The sequence below is a fragment of the Mirounga leonina genome, unplaced genomic scaffold (assembly GCF_011800145.1).
Source record: "Mirounga leonina isolate KUSES-001 unplaced genomic scaffold, KU_Mleo_1.0 Mir_153, whole genome shotgun sequence".
Taxonomy (NCBI): Eukaryota; Metazoa; Chordata; class Mammalia; order Carnivora; family Phocidae; genus Mirounga; species Mirounga leonina.
This window is the reverse complement of record NW_023270387.1, coordinates 7,426,800-7,440,920: the sequence shown is the minus strand read 5'-3', so window position 1 is coordinate 7,440,920 and position 14,121 is coordinate 7,426,800. Positions and strand designations below refer to the sequence as shown.

The following is a 14,121-nucleotide window of genomic DNA, read 5'->3' as shown; positions in this document are numbered from 1 at the left end:
TCATATACTCATTCTACAATGTATGATCTTAATTTTGGTAAATACTTAACTAACCAGACAGCTCCTTGTATATCTCATTCAGCAACTGAATTCATATGGAGAAAATTCCCTCTCCTCAAGGAACTTGCAGTCTTAGTAGAGTAGATAGAGAAACCAAGAATTACAGTGTAGCATAATCAGTGCTACAGAAGAGATATGGAGGAGGGTACTGCAGACGGACAGGTAACTATTGAAAAGTGTAAAGGAAAAGGTGAGTTGCAAAGCCTCAGTCTTATCACAAAGAATGCATTGTCTATTCTAATGCAAAGGGAGCCTGCTGGCAGAACTCACCACCCATATTCCTGAATGTTTCGTGCATTATAAGAGAATTGGAAAGAAGTGTCCGTTAACAAAATGCAATACTCCCAGTTCTGTAAAAACCCAAGAATCCTAAAATCATTTATCTGCATATGCTTGTTTAGTACAGTTTTTTTCTTGAGCACCTTTCAAATATGAATTATTATTTATACACTGCTATTGGTAGACACCTTTTATCAGTAGAACTTAGTACAACTGTTAAAGACACCAGAAATCAAAGCCACATCACACATACTATCTACGCTTCCATTATGGTTCGGTGGAAGCCATGCAGAGATAATGACCATCAGCTTCTCTGCGTTGTTGCTCATTGTCTAAAACTGTGTATCCTACAAACTGTTAAAGGTTGACTAAAAAAAAAAAAAAAGTAAAATTAAGACTCATACAAATATAAAATGAACACATGTGAAAATTTTTATTTAAATCTTTAATTAATGAGAGAACCAGTTAGATGTTACCATCAGTTCGAAGATTTCAAACTACCACAACTAACATAGTTGCATCAGAAATGCTGAAATGAATTTACACATAGATACAAAACTGGCTTTTTCTACTGGAGCATGAAGAGGGAGCAAATAAATCATGTCTCTCCACCAGACAGAATTTTCAAGTCTACAGACAAGTGTTAGATGCAGTGCTATCAGAAGTCTACAATTTACAGAGTTGTAAAATAGCTCAAAGGCATAGGGCCCCTATGCAATCAGATAACCCAGAAGAGTATGCTAGACAGCACCTTACTTTCCATTGAATACACTCAGGAATCTCTCGTTTTATTTCAATATCTTTTATAACTTGTCCTTACAAAACTATCCTCAGTGTCAGTCCGTCACACTGAAGGAAGGCCTCTGTGCTCTTTATGCAGGAAGAGTCACATTACCTTATTTTCCCTCCCAGGTTGCAGACTTCTGTTGAAAAAAAAAAAAAAAAACCAACCATGAATATCAACATATATGTCTTTTTCCTGGGTAGTCAATATAATTTTCAATGAATAATAATTTTAAAATCCCTTATCAATTACAAAATAGGAACAGTAGGAAATGTACTATTATAAGTTTGACTTATATGTGAAAGTGATACCAGTGAGAAAAAGAAATTTGGGACAAATTTGACATTGGAAGCTGGTTGAGCAGAACAGAAGCTGTCAGAATGGACCTGAAAGTCTTAATAGTTAAGGTTTGGGTTCTCACCAAGAGACAGAATTCCTGTATTGCTACTTAGAAATATAGAACCACTAAAATTTAATTGTTTAATTTCATCAAAAAGCTTTTGGGGGGGGGGGGGTCTTGGTTGAGAATATTCTGAAATGTTACAGGATTTGCCTAAATTAAAACACATTGCACTAATTTCAGGTCAATATTTCAGGCAGGCAGCTTTTTTTTTTTACAAGCCATTTTTCTGCATTCTTTTGCATCTTCATTGGGTTGTGAAGACAGTGTCCAAAATAAATGAATAAATCCCCAGTACATATTTTCATTCTTTCTGTATAGGCAGTCCCTACTTTGCATGTACCATATTAACTGAAACTCTTGCATATCTGAACTGTGTTCTTGCTTTGCATGGTTCCCCATGAAAAGCAAGGGTTGCTTATCTACACAAGTTTTTTATGAAATGTCTTTCTTAAAGAGTGCGTTTTTCTGTCTTTAGGCTATTAGACCAGCTTCCGAGAGCCAATGTTGTTCTCCTAAGGTATCTTTTTGGGATATTACACAACATTGAGCAGCATTCCTCATCCAATCAGATGACTGCATTTAATTTAGCGGTGTGTATTGCTCCAAGCATTCTTTGGCCTCCTACTTCCTCCAGCCCAGAACTAGAAAATGAATTTACAAAAAAGGTAATGAAGTTTTTCATTTTTATGCCCTGGGGGACTGAATTCCCATTTTGAACCTCAAATTCAGGGTATTCATTCTGAAAGATATTTTCTGAAATAACTTAAATACACCTCCTTATAAATTTGAGTGTACTGAGTATTTTATCCTATTCTGGATAGGATTTCTTGAGCAAAACAGAGATAGCAGTTGGGTTACTTCTCTTTTACCTTCAAGGAGGCAAAACACTATGACTGACTTAAACCTTAGAGTTATATAAGAAAGCAGATGATATGATTTAATAAAAAAGGACTCTGGACTTAGACAAGCCATTCCTCAGCCCCACCACTTGCCAGATGTACAATCTTGGATGCAATTAGTTCTGTTGATCCAGTTTCCTCATCTAAAAAATGGAGGTGGTGATGATACCTAGTTCATACTGCAGTTATTTGAAATCCCACCCCTCTAGTGCCTGGTAGTTAAGAGGGGGCTTAGGAATATTAGTTCCTGTGGCTCCCAACACTGTGCCTGATCCTTCGCCTCAGCTACTGGGGCAAGGAACCTAAGGAAACGTTCCACTGCATCTCAGTGGAGGCACAGAGCTCCCGCATAAAATCTTACCTCCTCCCCCACCTTCTCCTTGGAGCCTAAGGGAAGGAATCACATAGGTAGAGACTAGTGAGGCAAAATGCAAGTTTTCTCTCTAGCTGTCTCCCTACTTCACAGGAAACCCACAGAGGATGCCCACTTCCCACGCTATGACAACTGCCTTTTATATATGAAATATATTTCATAAGTCTTTACCTAATGATACTTCATGAATTTTAATAAGAAAGTTTATTTCTTTACCCCAAATGCCCTGTAGAGAATACTTTGTTAGCCTAATTTTATTTCATTTTTTAAAAATTTTATTTATTTAGAGAGAGAGCAGGGGGAGGGACAGAGCTGGAGAGAGATAATCTTAAGCAGATTCCATGCTGAGTGAGGAGCACAATGTGGGGCTCAGTCTCACGACCCTGAGATCATGACCTGAGCCGAAATCAAGAGTCACATGCTTAACCGACTGCATCACCCAGGGGCCCCAAGTTACCCTAATTTTGAAGATGTAGCATTAGTATTAAAAAATGTTAACATTGAGCTAAGGCCACAAGAAACTTTAGTCCACCAATTAAAATTAATATCTACACCCAAACTACTCTTGCAAGTATCATAGTTTTTTAGGGGGAACTGTTTTGTATATATTTAAAGCAGACATGAATTTTTCTCAGGATTCTTTTTCATTTTTGGTAAAATCAGGAACTATATATGAAATGTGCTTTATAGACATTCTATATGGAAAGTAGCACTTTGTTTTTGTCCTTTTTTGTGCAGGTTTCTCTGCTTATACAATTTCTGATTGAAAATTGCTGTAGGATATTTGGAGAAGAAATCACTTCCCTCTTGGGACAGGTTTCAGTGAGATGTGATACTAGAGAGAATGCCTCAGGTATTGTGAATAATTGGATTGGTTTTTGTGAGAAACAGACATGTGCCTGTGAAAATGCTGGGACAGTGTCCTGGGGCCTGCCGCAGCTCAGTCAAGGAAACCTCTGACTTCAGTCGTGGGCCTAGGGTTTCTGTTCCTCCTTGGATGACCTGCTAATAGGTCAGGTCATGTTAACACAGTGGTGGGGTTAAGAAATGTGTAAGATGAGGTCCAAAACTTCCAGAAGCATCATACGGTATGTTTTTAACCTTTTTTTAAATAAACCTTTACAAGGATCCCTAACATATATAGTAGAACTTCTGTGGCTGAAACTAGAGTAAGAAGTCCCTGAAGACGTAGAGGCAGGGCTTGGTCTTCTCCCCCCTTCTCCTTCGAGTGGCCCCGAGACACTTTAGCCTGCTGCGAAACAGTTTAGAAACAACTAGCACTGTGGGGCCAGGGGGGATTTTGAAACCATTCAACCTTCCAGAATACGAATTCCCAGACCACCAATTACTAGTTATCTTTGACCAATTATTCTTTTTTTTTTTTTTTTTTTTTACTTAAATTCAATTAGCCAACATATAGTACATCATTAGGTTTTGGTATAGTGCTCAATGATTCATTAGTTGCATATAACCATTTTTGCCACTGAACATCAATATCTTCATCTATAAATATGGGTAACCATAATGTCTAACTTCTATGGTTGTTGGAAAGATTAAATAAAGTAGTGAACATTGAAGAGCTTGGGTTAGTAAATGATTCCTCTGAGACCAGACCATGTGTGCTCACCCACAGTCATAAACCTGCATATACCTCGCATTCATTCCTTTATATTTTGTACCATTTCTTGGTATTAACAACATGTCCTTATTGCTTTGAGGAGATCTTAATTAAGAAAGCCTATTTCTTCGGGAACTGAGATAAATTCAGTATATAACTCAACATATTTTTTTTATTCTGGGAAGACTGAAAAAGATCCTTTCTAAGAGTAGGAATCTGAACAATCTCCATAAAAAGAAAATTAAACTAAGTACCATAGATTGTTTTTTTTAAGGCAGCATGTATTTTTGGTAAGCGAAAATGTTAATTGTGGTTTGATTTTTTGACAGATATCTCTTGCTTCCAACTGAATGACTCCTCCTATGACAGCTTGGAAAATGAGCTAAATGAGGATGTTGATGCTCCTTGTAGTGACTTGGTAAAGAAACTTGGTCAGGGTAGCAGAAGCATGGACTCTGTATTAACCCTCAGTGACTATGACCTCGACCAGCCTGAGGTGGAAGGCCTTTTAACCCTGAGCGACTTTGACTTGGACCGTTCTAAAGATGAAGACATTCAGATGGAACGGCCTCATGAATCCAAGCCAGTGAACATTGCAGTAGTGTACACAAAGGTCCCACTGCGCGATCATGCCAGGGCCCCATCTGGCATGAGCACACCCAGCTACCTGTCCACAGCTGCAGCAGATGTTCCGAAAAGTCTGAGGCGACACCGTCGCTGCTCAGAGCCCAGCATCGATTATCTAGATTCTAAGCTTTCCTATCTCAGGGAATTTTATCAGAAAAAGCTACGCAAGTCCAGCTGTGATGCAATTCTCTCACAAAAAGATGAGGATTATCTGAAGCAGAATCAACCCCTCCAGGAAGAGGGTAAGACCTATTTTAAACAGAGTTTAGTCGCAGGCACTGATACCAAGAAAAATGCCACTAATAAAAATGTTAAGAAGAAAAGCTTATCTGGTAATGAAGGAAATCATGTGAAACTTTTTTCTAAATCCAAGCCAGTGGCCATTTCTGTGGCATCTTATAGTCACATATCCTCACAGGATCATCCCAGGAACCAGCCCTTTGGTGCAGATACATCTGGATACTCCCCACCAAACACAGCAGATGCCCTCAAGGGTTCAAGGAGGCACCGGCGCTGCTCAGAGCCCAACATGGATGACCAGCACTGCAAACTGACCTATCTCAGGGGAATTTATTCAAAGAAACAACATAAAACTAGCTATGAAGCTGGTCTCTTGCATGGAGAAGAAGATTATCTCAAGCGGCACAAGTCACTGCAGATGGAGGGGCAAAAGCTCATTAATCAGAGTTTGGTCATGGGGATTGAGGTGGGCAAGAGTAGTGGCACAAACCAAAACACTGAGAAGGGTTTACCCCCAAGATTAAACATCTGCCCAAGGACTAGCTATTCCAGCTTGTCCTCCCCAGGAACTTCCCCATCTGGCTCATCAGTGAGCTCCCAAGACAGTGCTTTTTCTCAGATTTCTGAACACTCTGTGTTTACCCCCACTGAAACTTCCTCTCCAATAGATTGCACTTTTCAAGCTCAAAGAAAACAAGAAGAGCTTTCTTCTGATTTTAGCAATTCCAGCCTCATTTCTGCAACTCCTGGTCCCTCATCAGGGCAGGCCAGCAGCCGCCTGGCTTATACGAAAAAGGATACTGTAGAATGGCATTCACAAATACATTCTGTAACTCTTCACCCAAGCACATGGTTGAGAAATGGTGTGGCCAGTTTGAAAAACTGGTCCCTCAAAAAGAAGGTAAGGGCATCCAGACCAGAGGAAAAGAAAGTAAGTTTTCTAAAAGGACCCATGGAGCCACCTCCACATGCTCCTGGTATATCAGAAGCCAACCCAGTACAAGAGAGACAGAAAGACATGCCCCAAAGGGCACCTGAAGAACTTGGAACTGTGCAAACAGCCCAGTGGTACAGTTCTTACCCCAGCCAGGACTCAGAGAGACCCTGTAGGTCTCCATTCAGCCTAGTGGAGGACAGACTCAAGCTCTGTGTGAAGTCACACAAGGATGGAGAGAATAGTGAGCAGTGCTCTCCTGGTACTCTGCCTTGTAAGAGATCCTCACCCAGCTCTTTGTCTGTGGATGATCTGTCCAGCCCAGACACAGAGCCTACAGTGGTTGGCGATACTGGGGACCAACATTTAGCCAAAGACATTTAACCACAGTAAGAATGTGATGTGTATAAGGACAGAGACAAGTCTAAGAATCTGATGTCTACAAGAACAGAAACTGGGCTAATAGAGATATAAAGACAAGATTATTATGACCCCTTTGTATAAATACATGGGATGGGTAGCATAAGGATAATCACTGCTAATACTTAGGACAACAAAAGAATTCTCTTTATTGAGGCCATTTGGCAACACGTTTAGACTAAAAAATTTCATCACCTGTTTGGAAGCTTTTCCTTATTAGAGCCTGGGATTGGTCCCATCATGTGTTTTTAGAGGTATTAGCAGAGAGCCAGAGAAAACATCTTCTGTAGAGGAAACATGCCTTACATGAGATTAGTATCCTGAAAAGGCCAGGATATCATAAGTGAAGAATAAGGACTGTGGAGAGAGGGGAAGGGTGCAGAGAAACATACACATTCCATGGAATGTTTTCAATAACTACGCAAGAAAAATGCCACTAATCATTAAAGTATTTAAAAAAAAAAAAAAGAAAGAAAGCATGTCCAGTATTGAAGGAAATCATGTAAAACGTTTCCCTGAATCCAAGCTAGTAGGCATTTCTGTGACATTCTATAGTCATATGCCCTCACAGGAAGATTCCAGGAATCAGCCCATCGATGCAGCTAGAATGGAATAAACTAGAATGATTCAACAGCCATGAGTATCATAGTTTATTTTTTGGTTGTGTTCATTGATTTATTTTTCCATTGGTGTTCCACTGCTCTGCAAAGGCTCCAGGACATAGAGCTCTGAGGAGAAAGAAGGAAAGGTTGCTCATTTCGATATCCTTTTCAGAGGTGCTGTGCTTAGGGACATTCTCCAGAAATGCAACTTTTCCTATTAGAAGGTGACCTCCTGACAGCATTCATTATCCTAGTGTGGAGGAAAAGATCGCCACACCAGTCCTTTCTCTGTTACACGAAGTTGTTGCCAACATGTGACCAAAGCATGGCCCCTCTTTGCTGAAAAATGTTTTTCTACAGCCCTGCCTCTTAGATTAGCGAGCCAGAAAAATTACTGATAAATTGTCCCTTTTCTGATTGTCACTGGCAGTTGAGTAATTTTAAGTTGGCAGGTTTTATAAAGAGTCACAGGATGGAACGCCCACCAAAGCAGCAGTCGGGTCTTCTCAGACAGTCATTGGCTTTGGATTTTCTCACCTCCAGAAGTTTTACATATTTTTGTCCCAGATGATTCATGGTTTATATTCCATTAGTTTATCTCATATCCATGAATACTTCTCCCCTCTCTTGCCTTAAAGATTATACCAGTATATCCCCTGGGTTATCTCCATGGATTGGTTAGGCCTCACCAGCCAGTAAGGAGGGATAGAATCAGGAATGGATGTGCATCTTCCTTCATTGTAACTACTTACTTATAAGAAGTTGCTTGGAACCCATTTGGCCTCTTTAGTTCACCATCAGATGGACCTTTCTCCCACAAACTAACTTATACCAAATTATTTTTCTTGGCCACTAGAAAACTTTCATGTCAAATGTTCTTTCCCTGTTGTCCTAAAGGTTGCATTTTTCAGTTATAGAAAAAATAATAATGTTTTCTGTAAAGTAGAAGTCCTTTCAGTATTAGCTATACATGATGCCTACCTCTACGGGACATGGCCCTGTTGGCCCTAAGCATTGTAATTAACTCTCAGAACTCTGTATCCAAAGAGCTCCTTCATGACACTGGCCATCTCAGTCACAGATGTGAAGTAGATTTTACCTTATAAACAGCCACTCCTATATTTAGACTCCTGAGTGTCCATATGCATCTTTTGTGGTATAATATATAAAGGCAACAGGGATTCATTCCCCTTACCCTTAGGGTATACTACTGTCGGAACTGCAAGATGTGAAAAAAGTTCTTACGGCTTGGAGTGTCTTTCTGGAAGAACTTGTTTCTCCACTTAACAAAATAATAGTTCTCTCCTTTTTTTCTTTCATATGGTTGGGTAGAAAATTATCCACCCAATTTGAAGCATAGAAGAAAATAGATGCTGAGGTTTTCCATAACCATTCCTATTCTCTGTGTTCCCTTAGATACTCCTGTAATACTTAATGTGGATAGTTTGTTAATATTGCTGTAAAGTATTATATTGTATGATTGGAAGACAGACTACGTGTCATTTTATTATACTCTGTCAATCTATAATATATTAGACTGATGCTTTATCTAAAATGCTTTGAGTTTGTATAATATATCTTGACAAATTTTACTACCATATGTAATGTAATAAATGTGTATTTTTGTACTTGCAGAAACTGCTGCTAACTTTTAAAGTTGTTTGGTTTTCGAAGCACTGATAATGGATATGTATGAAGTCCATGCTGTCTATTAAATAAAAAAAAAAAATTCTGTAGCATTAACAATCCCATCAGAGCAATATTGCCCTTTTGTAGAATTGTTTTAATGAACCCAGTTTCTGCTTCACATTGGAAATTTTATAAGATGTATTTAATATTGAATTGGAACTTTGAACTTCTAGTCGTAGACCCTGGTCAGTCTTTCTAGAAAAAGAGGGTTTTTGTTTCTTTTATATTTTCCTAATCTTATCATTTACCAGACGAGTCATGCTTTAGACACATCGTCTTCATTTTCTTAGGCATTATGATTTCATTTTGCTCCTAGAATCAGATATAGTCTATATTCTCCTATCAAGAGAACCATTAACTCAGTTTGAATGATTGTATAAGATTCTCTTATCTAAATTTGAACCATTCTAACCAGAGTACCCAGTTGACCCCAGGCACATCCAGATATCCCAAGGTGTCTGGATTCAGACACCCCAACACATCAGTACTTCCAAAGTCATATAAACTTACTAAATGTTACTGGTTTCTCATGGCTGTTGCATATTTGCCTTCTCGAAATTCATTGAGGTTCACTCTGTGTAAGTTTAACCACCATTTCATAGAAATTCAAAAATCATAAACTACCTTAGTCCCAAAAAAGTGATTTGCTTTAATGGAACACTGAAGACTAGCAACTCCACTGTCAGAAATGTCACTGATTATATGTGGGCAATGTACAGAAACACTGATGTTAATTTCTCTATATATTTTACAGAAATACAAAGATACTTTTGCTGCTAAAAAAGAGTCTCAATCAACTAAAAACACTGGATTCAAGGAATTATCTCACTTTGTGTTTTTCTACCTTTCATGGCATGATGTTGAATTGAAAGGATCTAACGTGTCCTTGAACCACTGGCATATTTTGTCTGTTGAAAAGAAACTCTAAGAATATTATGTATCTTAATCAAAATTATGGTAGTGTTTAATTGATATTTTCCTACCTGGTCATGTTTTAATGGCTTGAAAGGAAGTCTTTGAAAACTGCGTATTTCAATACAAAAAAACTGAATAATAAAGTTAGGTAAAATGTTAACTTTCTTTACTATCTATTCTGGTTATCAGGATATCTCATAAGCTAAGTTTCCTGCTGAAAGGAAGAGTTCTCTTGAGTTCTGTGCTGTCTGCCCCAAATATGAGTCCTACTCATTTTCTGAGCCACCTGTGAGTATAAATCCTTCCATCTTTATTGTTTGTGGGGTTTTTTAAATACTGTGAACTCCTTGAGTGTCAGTTCTGCATAATGTCAGATGTGTGGTAGACTTGGCAGAAGGTGTATAATTGGGAAAATTTTGAAGTCCCAAAGAAACATACACAGAGGATGGTATCAGATGTATATTGTTCCTAACTTTGTATAAGACGTGTTCTCATTGTGCATCGTGTGTCCGGGGCATACATACATATTTAGATAGTTCAAAGTGTTTTTCTAACTTATTTAATTTGTTAGGGCAAAGTAAATACGTTTTCTGGAGTTTGGTTTTATTTTACATGACAATATAAAGTGCAGATTTTGGAGACATTAATATTTAAATAATTATTTACATATAGGTTTGATTTTAAATTACAGTAACTTGGAGTCAAATTTAGAACTTCTTGCAGCTTCTTGATCTGTTATGAAGAGTGAGTAAGTTGCCTAAAAACCTGTAGTTAGGAGGTAGTCCCATTTCTAAGCAAGTAAAATGGATGCTATAAAGAAATACTCTTCCATGTCACAGGGGCTGTGATTGTTAAAGATTTTCAGGAAGAAAAGAAACATTTTATATCTTTGTTCAAGAATGAGATGACTGAGAAACAATTATCAAAATACATGAATTCAGAGAAGCTTACCACTTGTAGGCACAGCAAATAGAGGAGGAGGAAAGCTATAGATGAGCTAGCTAATTCAAACAAGAAACTGAAATCACAAGGAGTTCAAACAAAATTGAAAAGAGGGAAGGAGCATGTCTTGGGGAGATGAAGGTGTTACAAATGATATAAATGCTATTCAGGCAGTTTAATTTTTATTACCAGGTACCATTCTAGACCCTAGGGATACAAGGTAACAAAAAAAAAACAGATTGTTTCTGCCCCAGGAACTTTAAACAACTAAGGAAAAAATTGGGCTGTGTAGAAGAAAGTTAACATTAATATTCACTGGGCACTTGCATGCTCTGCTAATCAATGCATTATTTCATTAATGCTCACAGCCCTACATGGTGAGTACATTCAGCTAGAGCCTCATTCTGACCCTAGGCTCTTTTTTTCTCAACCTTTCACCTTAAAATAGGGATGATAATAAAACTTCCTCCATAATAAAGCAGACTAAAGTTATATACATGAGAACCAATCCAAACTCTACTAAGTTATAGAAACGGCTAGATATCTCTAATATAAAAAAATAATAACCCAGTATTGGAAATAATTCAGAAAGCTATGACAAATAAAAAAAATAATTGAGCTAAAAATTTGTTCCAGAGAAAGTGGTGTAGACTTGTGTCTCCCATCTCCTCCCCACTAAGTACAACTACAAATCCTGGAAATAATACAAAAGACAACCAAAGGGGAATTCTAAATGGTGGTAAGAGGAAGGTGAATTGGTTCAGAACTCTACGACTGGAGAAACAACAATAACTGAGCATCTTATCTCCCCTCATCCAAAAGAAAAAGGAGATCAAGACCTGACCTTTCTCAACCTAGCAACAGAAGACAGCCCAGATATGTGGATTTTCCCCCCTGATCAATCAGAGTCCCTCTGACACCTTTAGGTAAGCTAGACACCACCAGCAAGTGGGATAGATGAGTGCCCCACCAATAATAAGTGGCCAAGGGGAGAGTTATCCTTTCCTGCAGCCTGAAATCCCCCCTTCCCTGCTGGGAGATACCAGAACGGCCAGGCAACAACAGAAAGAGGACCCAGTCAGAACAAGCAGTTCAGCCTGGGAAACATCTTTGCCCCAGCAGGTATAAGACTCCCCTCCCCACACAGACTCTGAGACAGCCAGACAGCATGGACAGGAAGCCTCTATCACAAAAAGCACTGAGCCAAGGGAACGTAAGGTCTGAGGGACAAAGAGGGTTCTCTGGCTGAGAACAGAGCAAAATAGCACCACAGAGTCTCTGAAAATTAAATGGTCCATGGGCCCACAACCCCTGAATATAGGTCAGGACCTGTGGGGTAATAACAAAAGACCCAACATTTGTATCATTGGAGTTCAAAAAAGAGAGGGTAAAGCTGAAATAGTATTCAGAGAAATGGTGGCTGAAAATGGCCCAAATTTGATGAAAGACACAAATCTGTATATTCAAGAAGCTGAGTAAAACCCAAACTAGATAAAAGTAAAAAATACACCTTAATTAAATGTTTAGAAACCAAAGACAAAGAGAAGGATCTTGAAAGCAGACAAAACTGACACCTTCCTATAAGGGAACACCAATTTTCAGATTTATCATTTGAAAGCACAATGACCAGAAGAAAGTGACACATTCTACAAGTGCTGAAGGAACTGTCAACCCAGAATTCCATATCCAGTGAAACTATCCTTCATGAATTAAGGGGAAATGAGGACATTCTCAGATGAAGGGAAACTTATAAGAATTTGTCACTAACAGGTATACCCTTAGAGGTTAGCTAACGGAAGTTCTTTACACAAAAAGCAAATGCTAAAAGAAATTTGGAGCATCAGGAAGGAAGAAAAGACAACAGAAAGAAATAAGAATACTTAATGATACACTATTCTCATGAGCTTTGTAAGTCATATTTAATGCCTGAAACTAAAATTATAGCATCATTTGATACTCAAGACAATGATATTTAAAAGTGGGAAAAATAAAAGGACTTATATGGAAATGATGTTCTCATACTCAGTTGAAGTGGTAGGATGTTGACACTAATGAAATGGGATACTATATATGTGTATATTGTAATACTAGAACAACTACAAAAACTATATATTTGGAAGGCATATCTCTCTAAAACGCCATAAATAAATCATGATGGAATTCTAAAAAGTATTTAACCCACAGGAAGGCAAATAAAAAGGAACAAGAACCAGAGTGGGGGGAAAAAAAAAAACTAAAAACAAATAATAGAATGGCATACTTTAGGTCTAACATATCAAAAATTACTTTAATTACAAATGATCTACATATACCAGTCAAAAGACAAAGATTGACAGAGTGGATTAAAAAATAAAAAAACTACCTAACTGTATCCTATGTACAAGAAACTTACTTCAAATTCAATGTCATAGGTGGGTTGAAAGTAAAGAATAAAAAAGATATACCATGTAAATTGATCAAAAGAAAGCAAGGGTGTCTATATCAAAATTGGGTAAGGTAGACTTCAGAGCAAAGAAAATTACCAGAGACAGAAAGGGACATTATATAACAATAAAAGGCTCAATCCACCAAGAAGACATCACAAGCCTAAAATGTGTATGCACAAATAACAAAGCTTCAAAATATGTAAAGCAAAAGCTGATTTAACTAAAAGCAGAAATAAATAAAAACTGTTGAAGACTTCAGTGCTCCTCTCTCAGCAATGATAAAGAACTCATCAGTGCCATGAACCAAAAGGTTATAACTGGTATTTATAAAACACTTCACCCAACAGCAGCAAAATACACGTTCCCTGCAATTGCCCATGGAACATAAATCAAAATAAAACCATAAAACCAACATCAACATTTTAAAAGAATTAAAAAATTATACAGAGTATATTTTCTGAGCACAGTGTAATCAAACTAGAAATCAATAAAAGAAAGATAACAGGAAGATCTTCAAACACTTGGAAACCTAAAAACACACTTCTAAATAATCTGTTGGTAAAAAGGACAGTTCAAGGGAAATTTTTCTAAATCCTAGAACTAAATGATAATGCCTATCAAAAATATGTGAGATACTGGGGTACCTGGGTGGGTCAGTCGTTAAGCGTCTGCCTTCTGCTCAGGTCATGATCCCAGGGTCCTAGGATCAAGCCCCACATCGGGCTCCCTGCTCAGCGGGAAGCCTGCTTCTCCCTCTCCCACTCCCCCTGCTTGTGTTCCCTCTCTCGCTGTGTCTCTCTCTGTCAAATAAATAAATAAAGTCTTTAAAAAAAAAAAAAATACGTGGGATACTGCTAAAGTAGTGTTGAGAAAAATTTCTAAGACTGAATGCTTACATCATAAAAGGAAA

General features: G+C 38.0%; 1 protein-coding gene across 5 annotated transcripts in view; it reads left to right on the top strand.

The window, feature by feature from the left end:
* Positions 1 to 10,406, top strand: part of ARHGAP20 (Rho GTPase activating protein 20) — a 128,145-nt gene extending 117,739 nt beyond the window's left edge. For 4 of the 5 annotated variants that reach the window (XM_035008888.1, XM_035008891.1, XM_035008890.1 and 1 more), the window contains 3 exons: positions 2,002 to 2,191; positions 3,537 to 3,651; positions 4,746 to 8,978. In XM_035008888.1, coding sequence (XP_034864779.1) covers positions 2,002 to 2,191; positions 3,537 to 3,651; positions 4,746 to 6,601 — 2,161 coding nt within the window. In that variant the 3' untranslated portion in view covers positions 6,602 to 8,978. Of the gene's footprint in view, positions 1 to 2,001; positions 2,192 to 3,536; positions 3,652 to 4,745; positions 8,979 to 10,032 lie in introns of those variants that run through there. The other variant, XM_035008892.1, reaches the window with a different exon arrangement.
* The last annotated feature ends 3,715 nt before the right edge of the window (positions 10,407 to 14,121 follow it).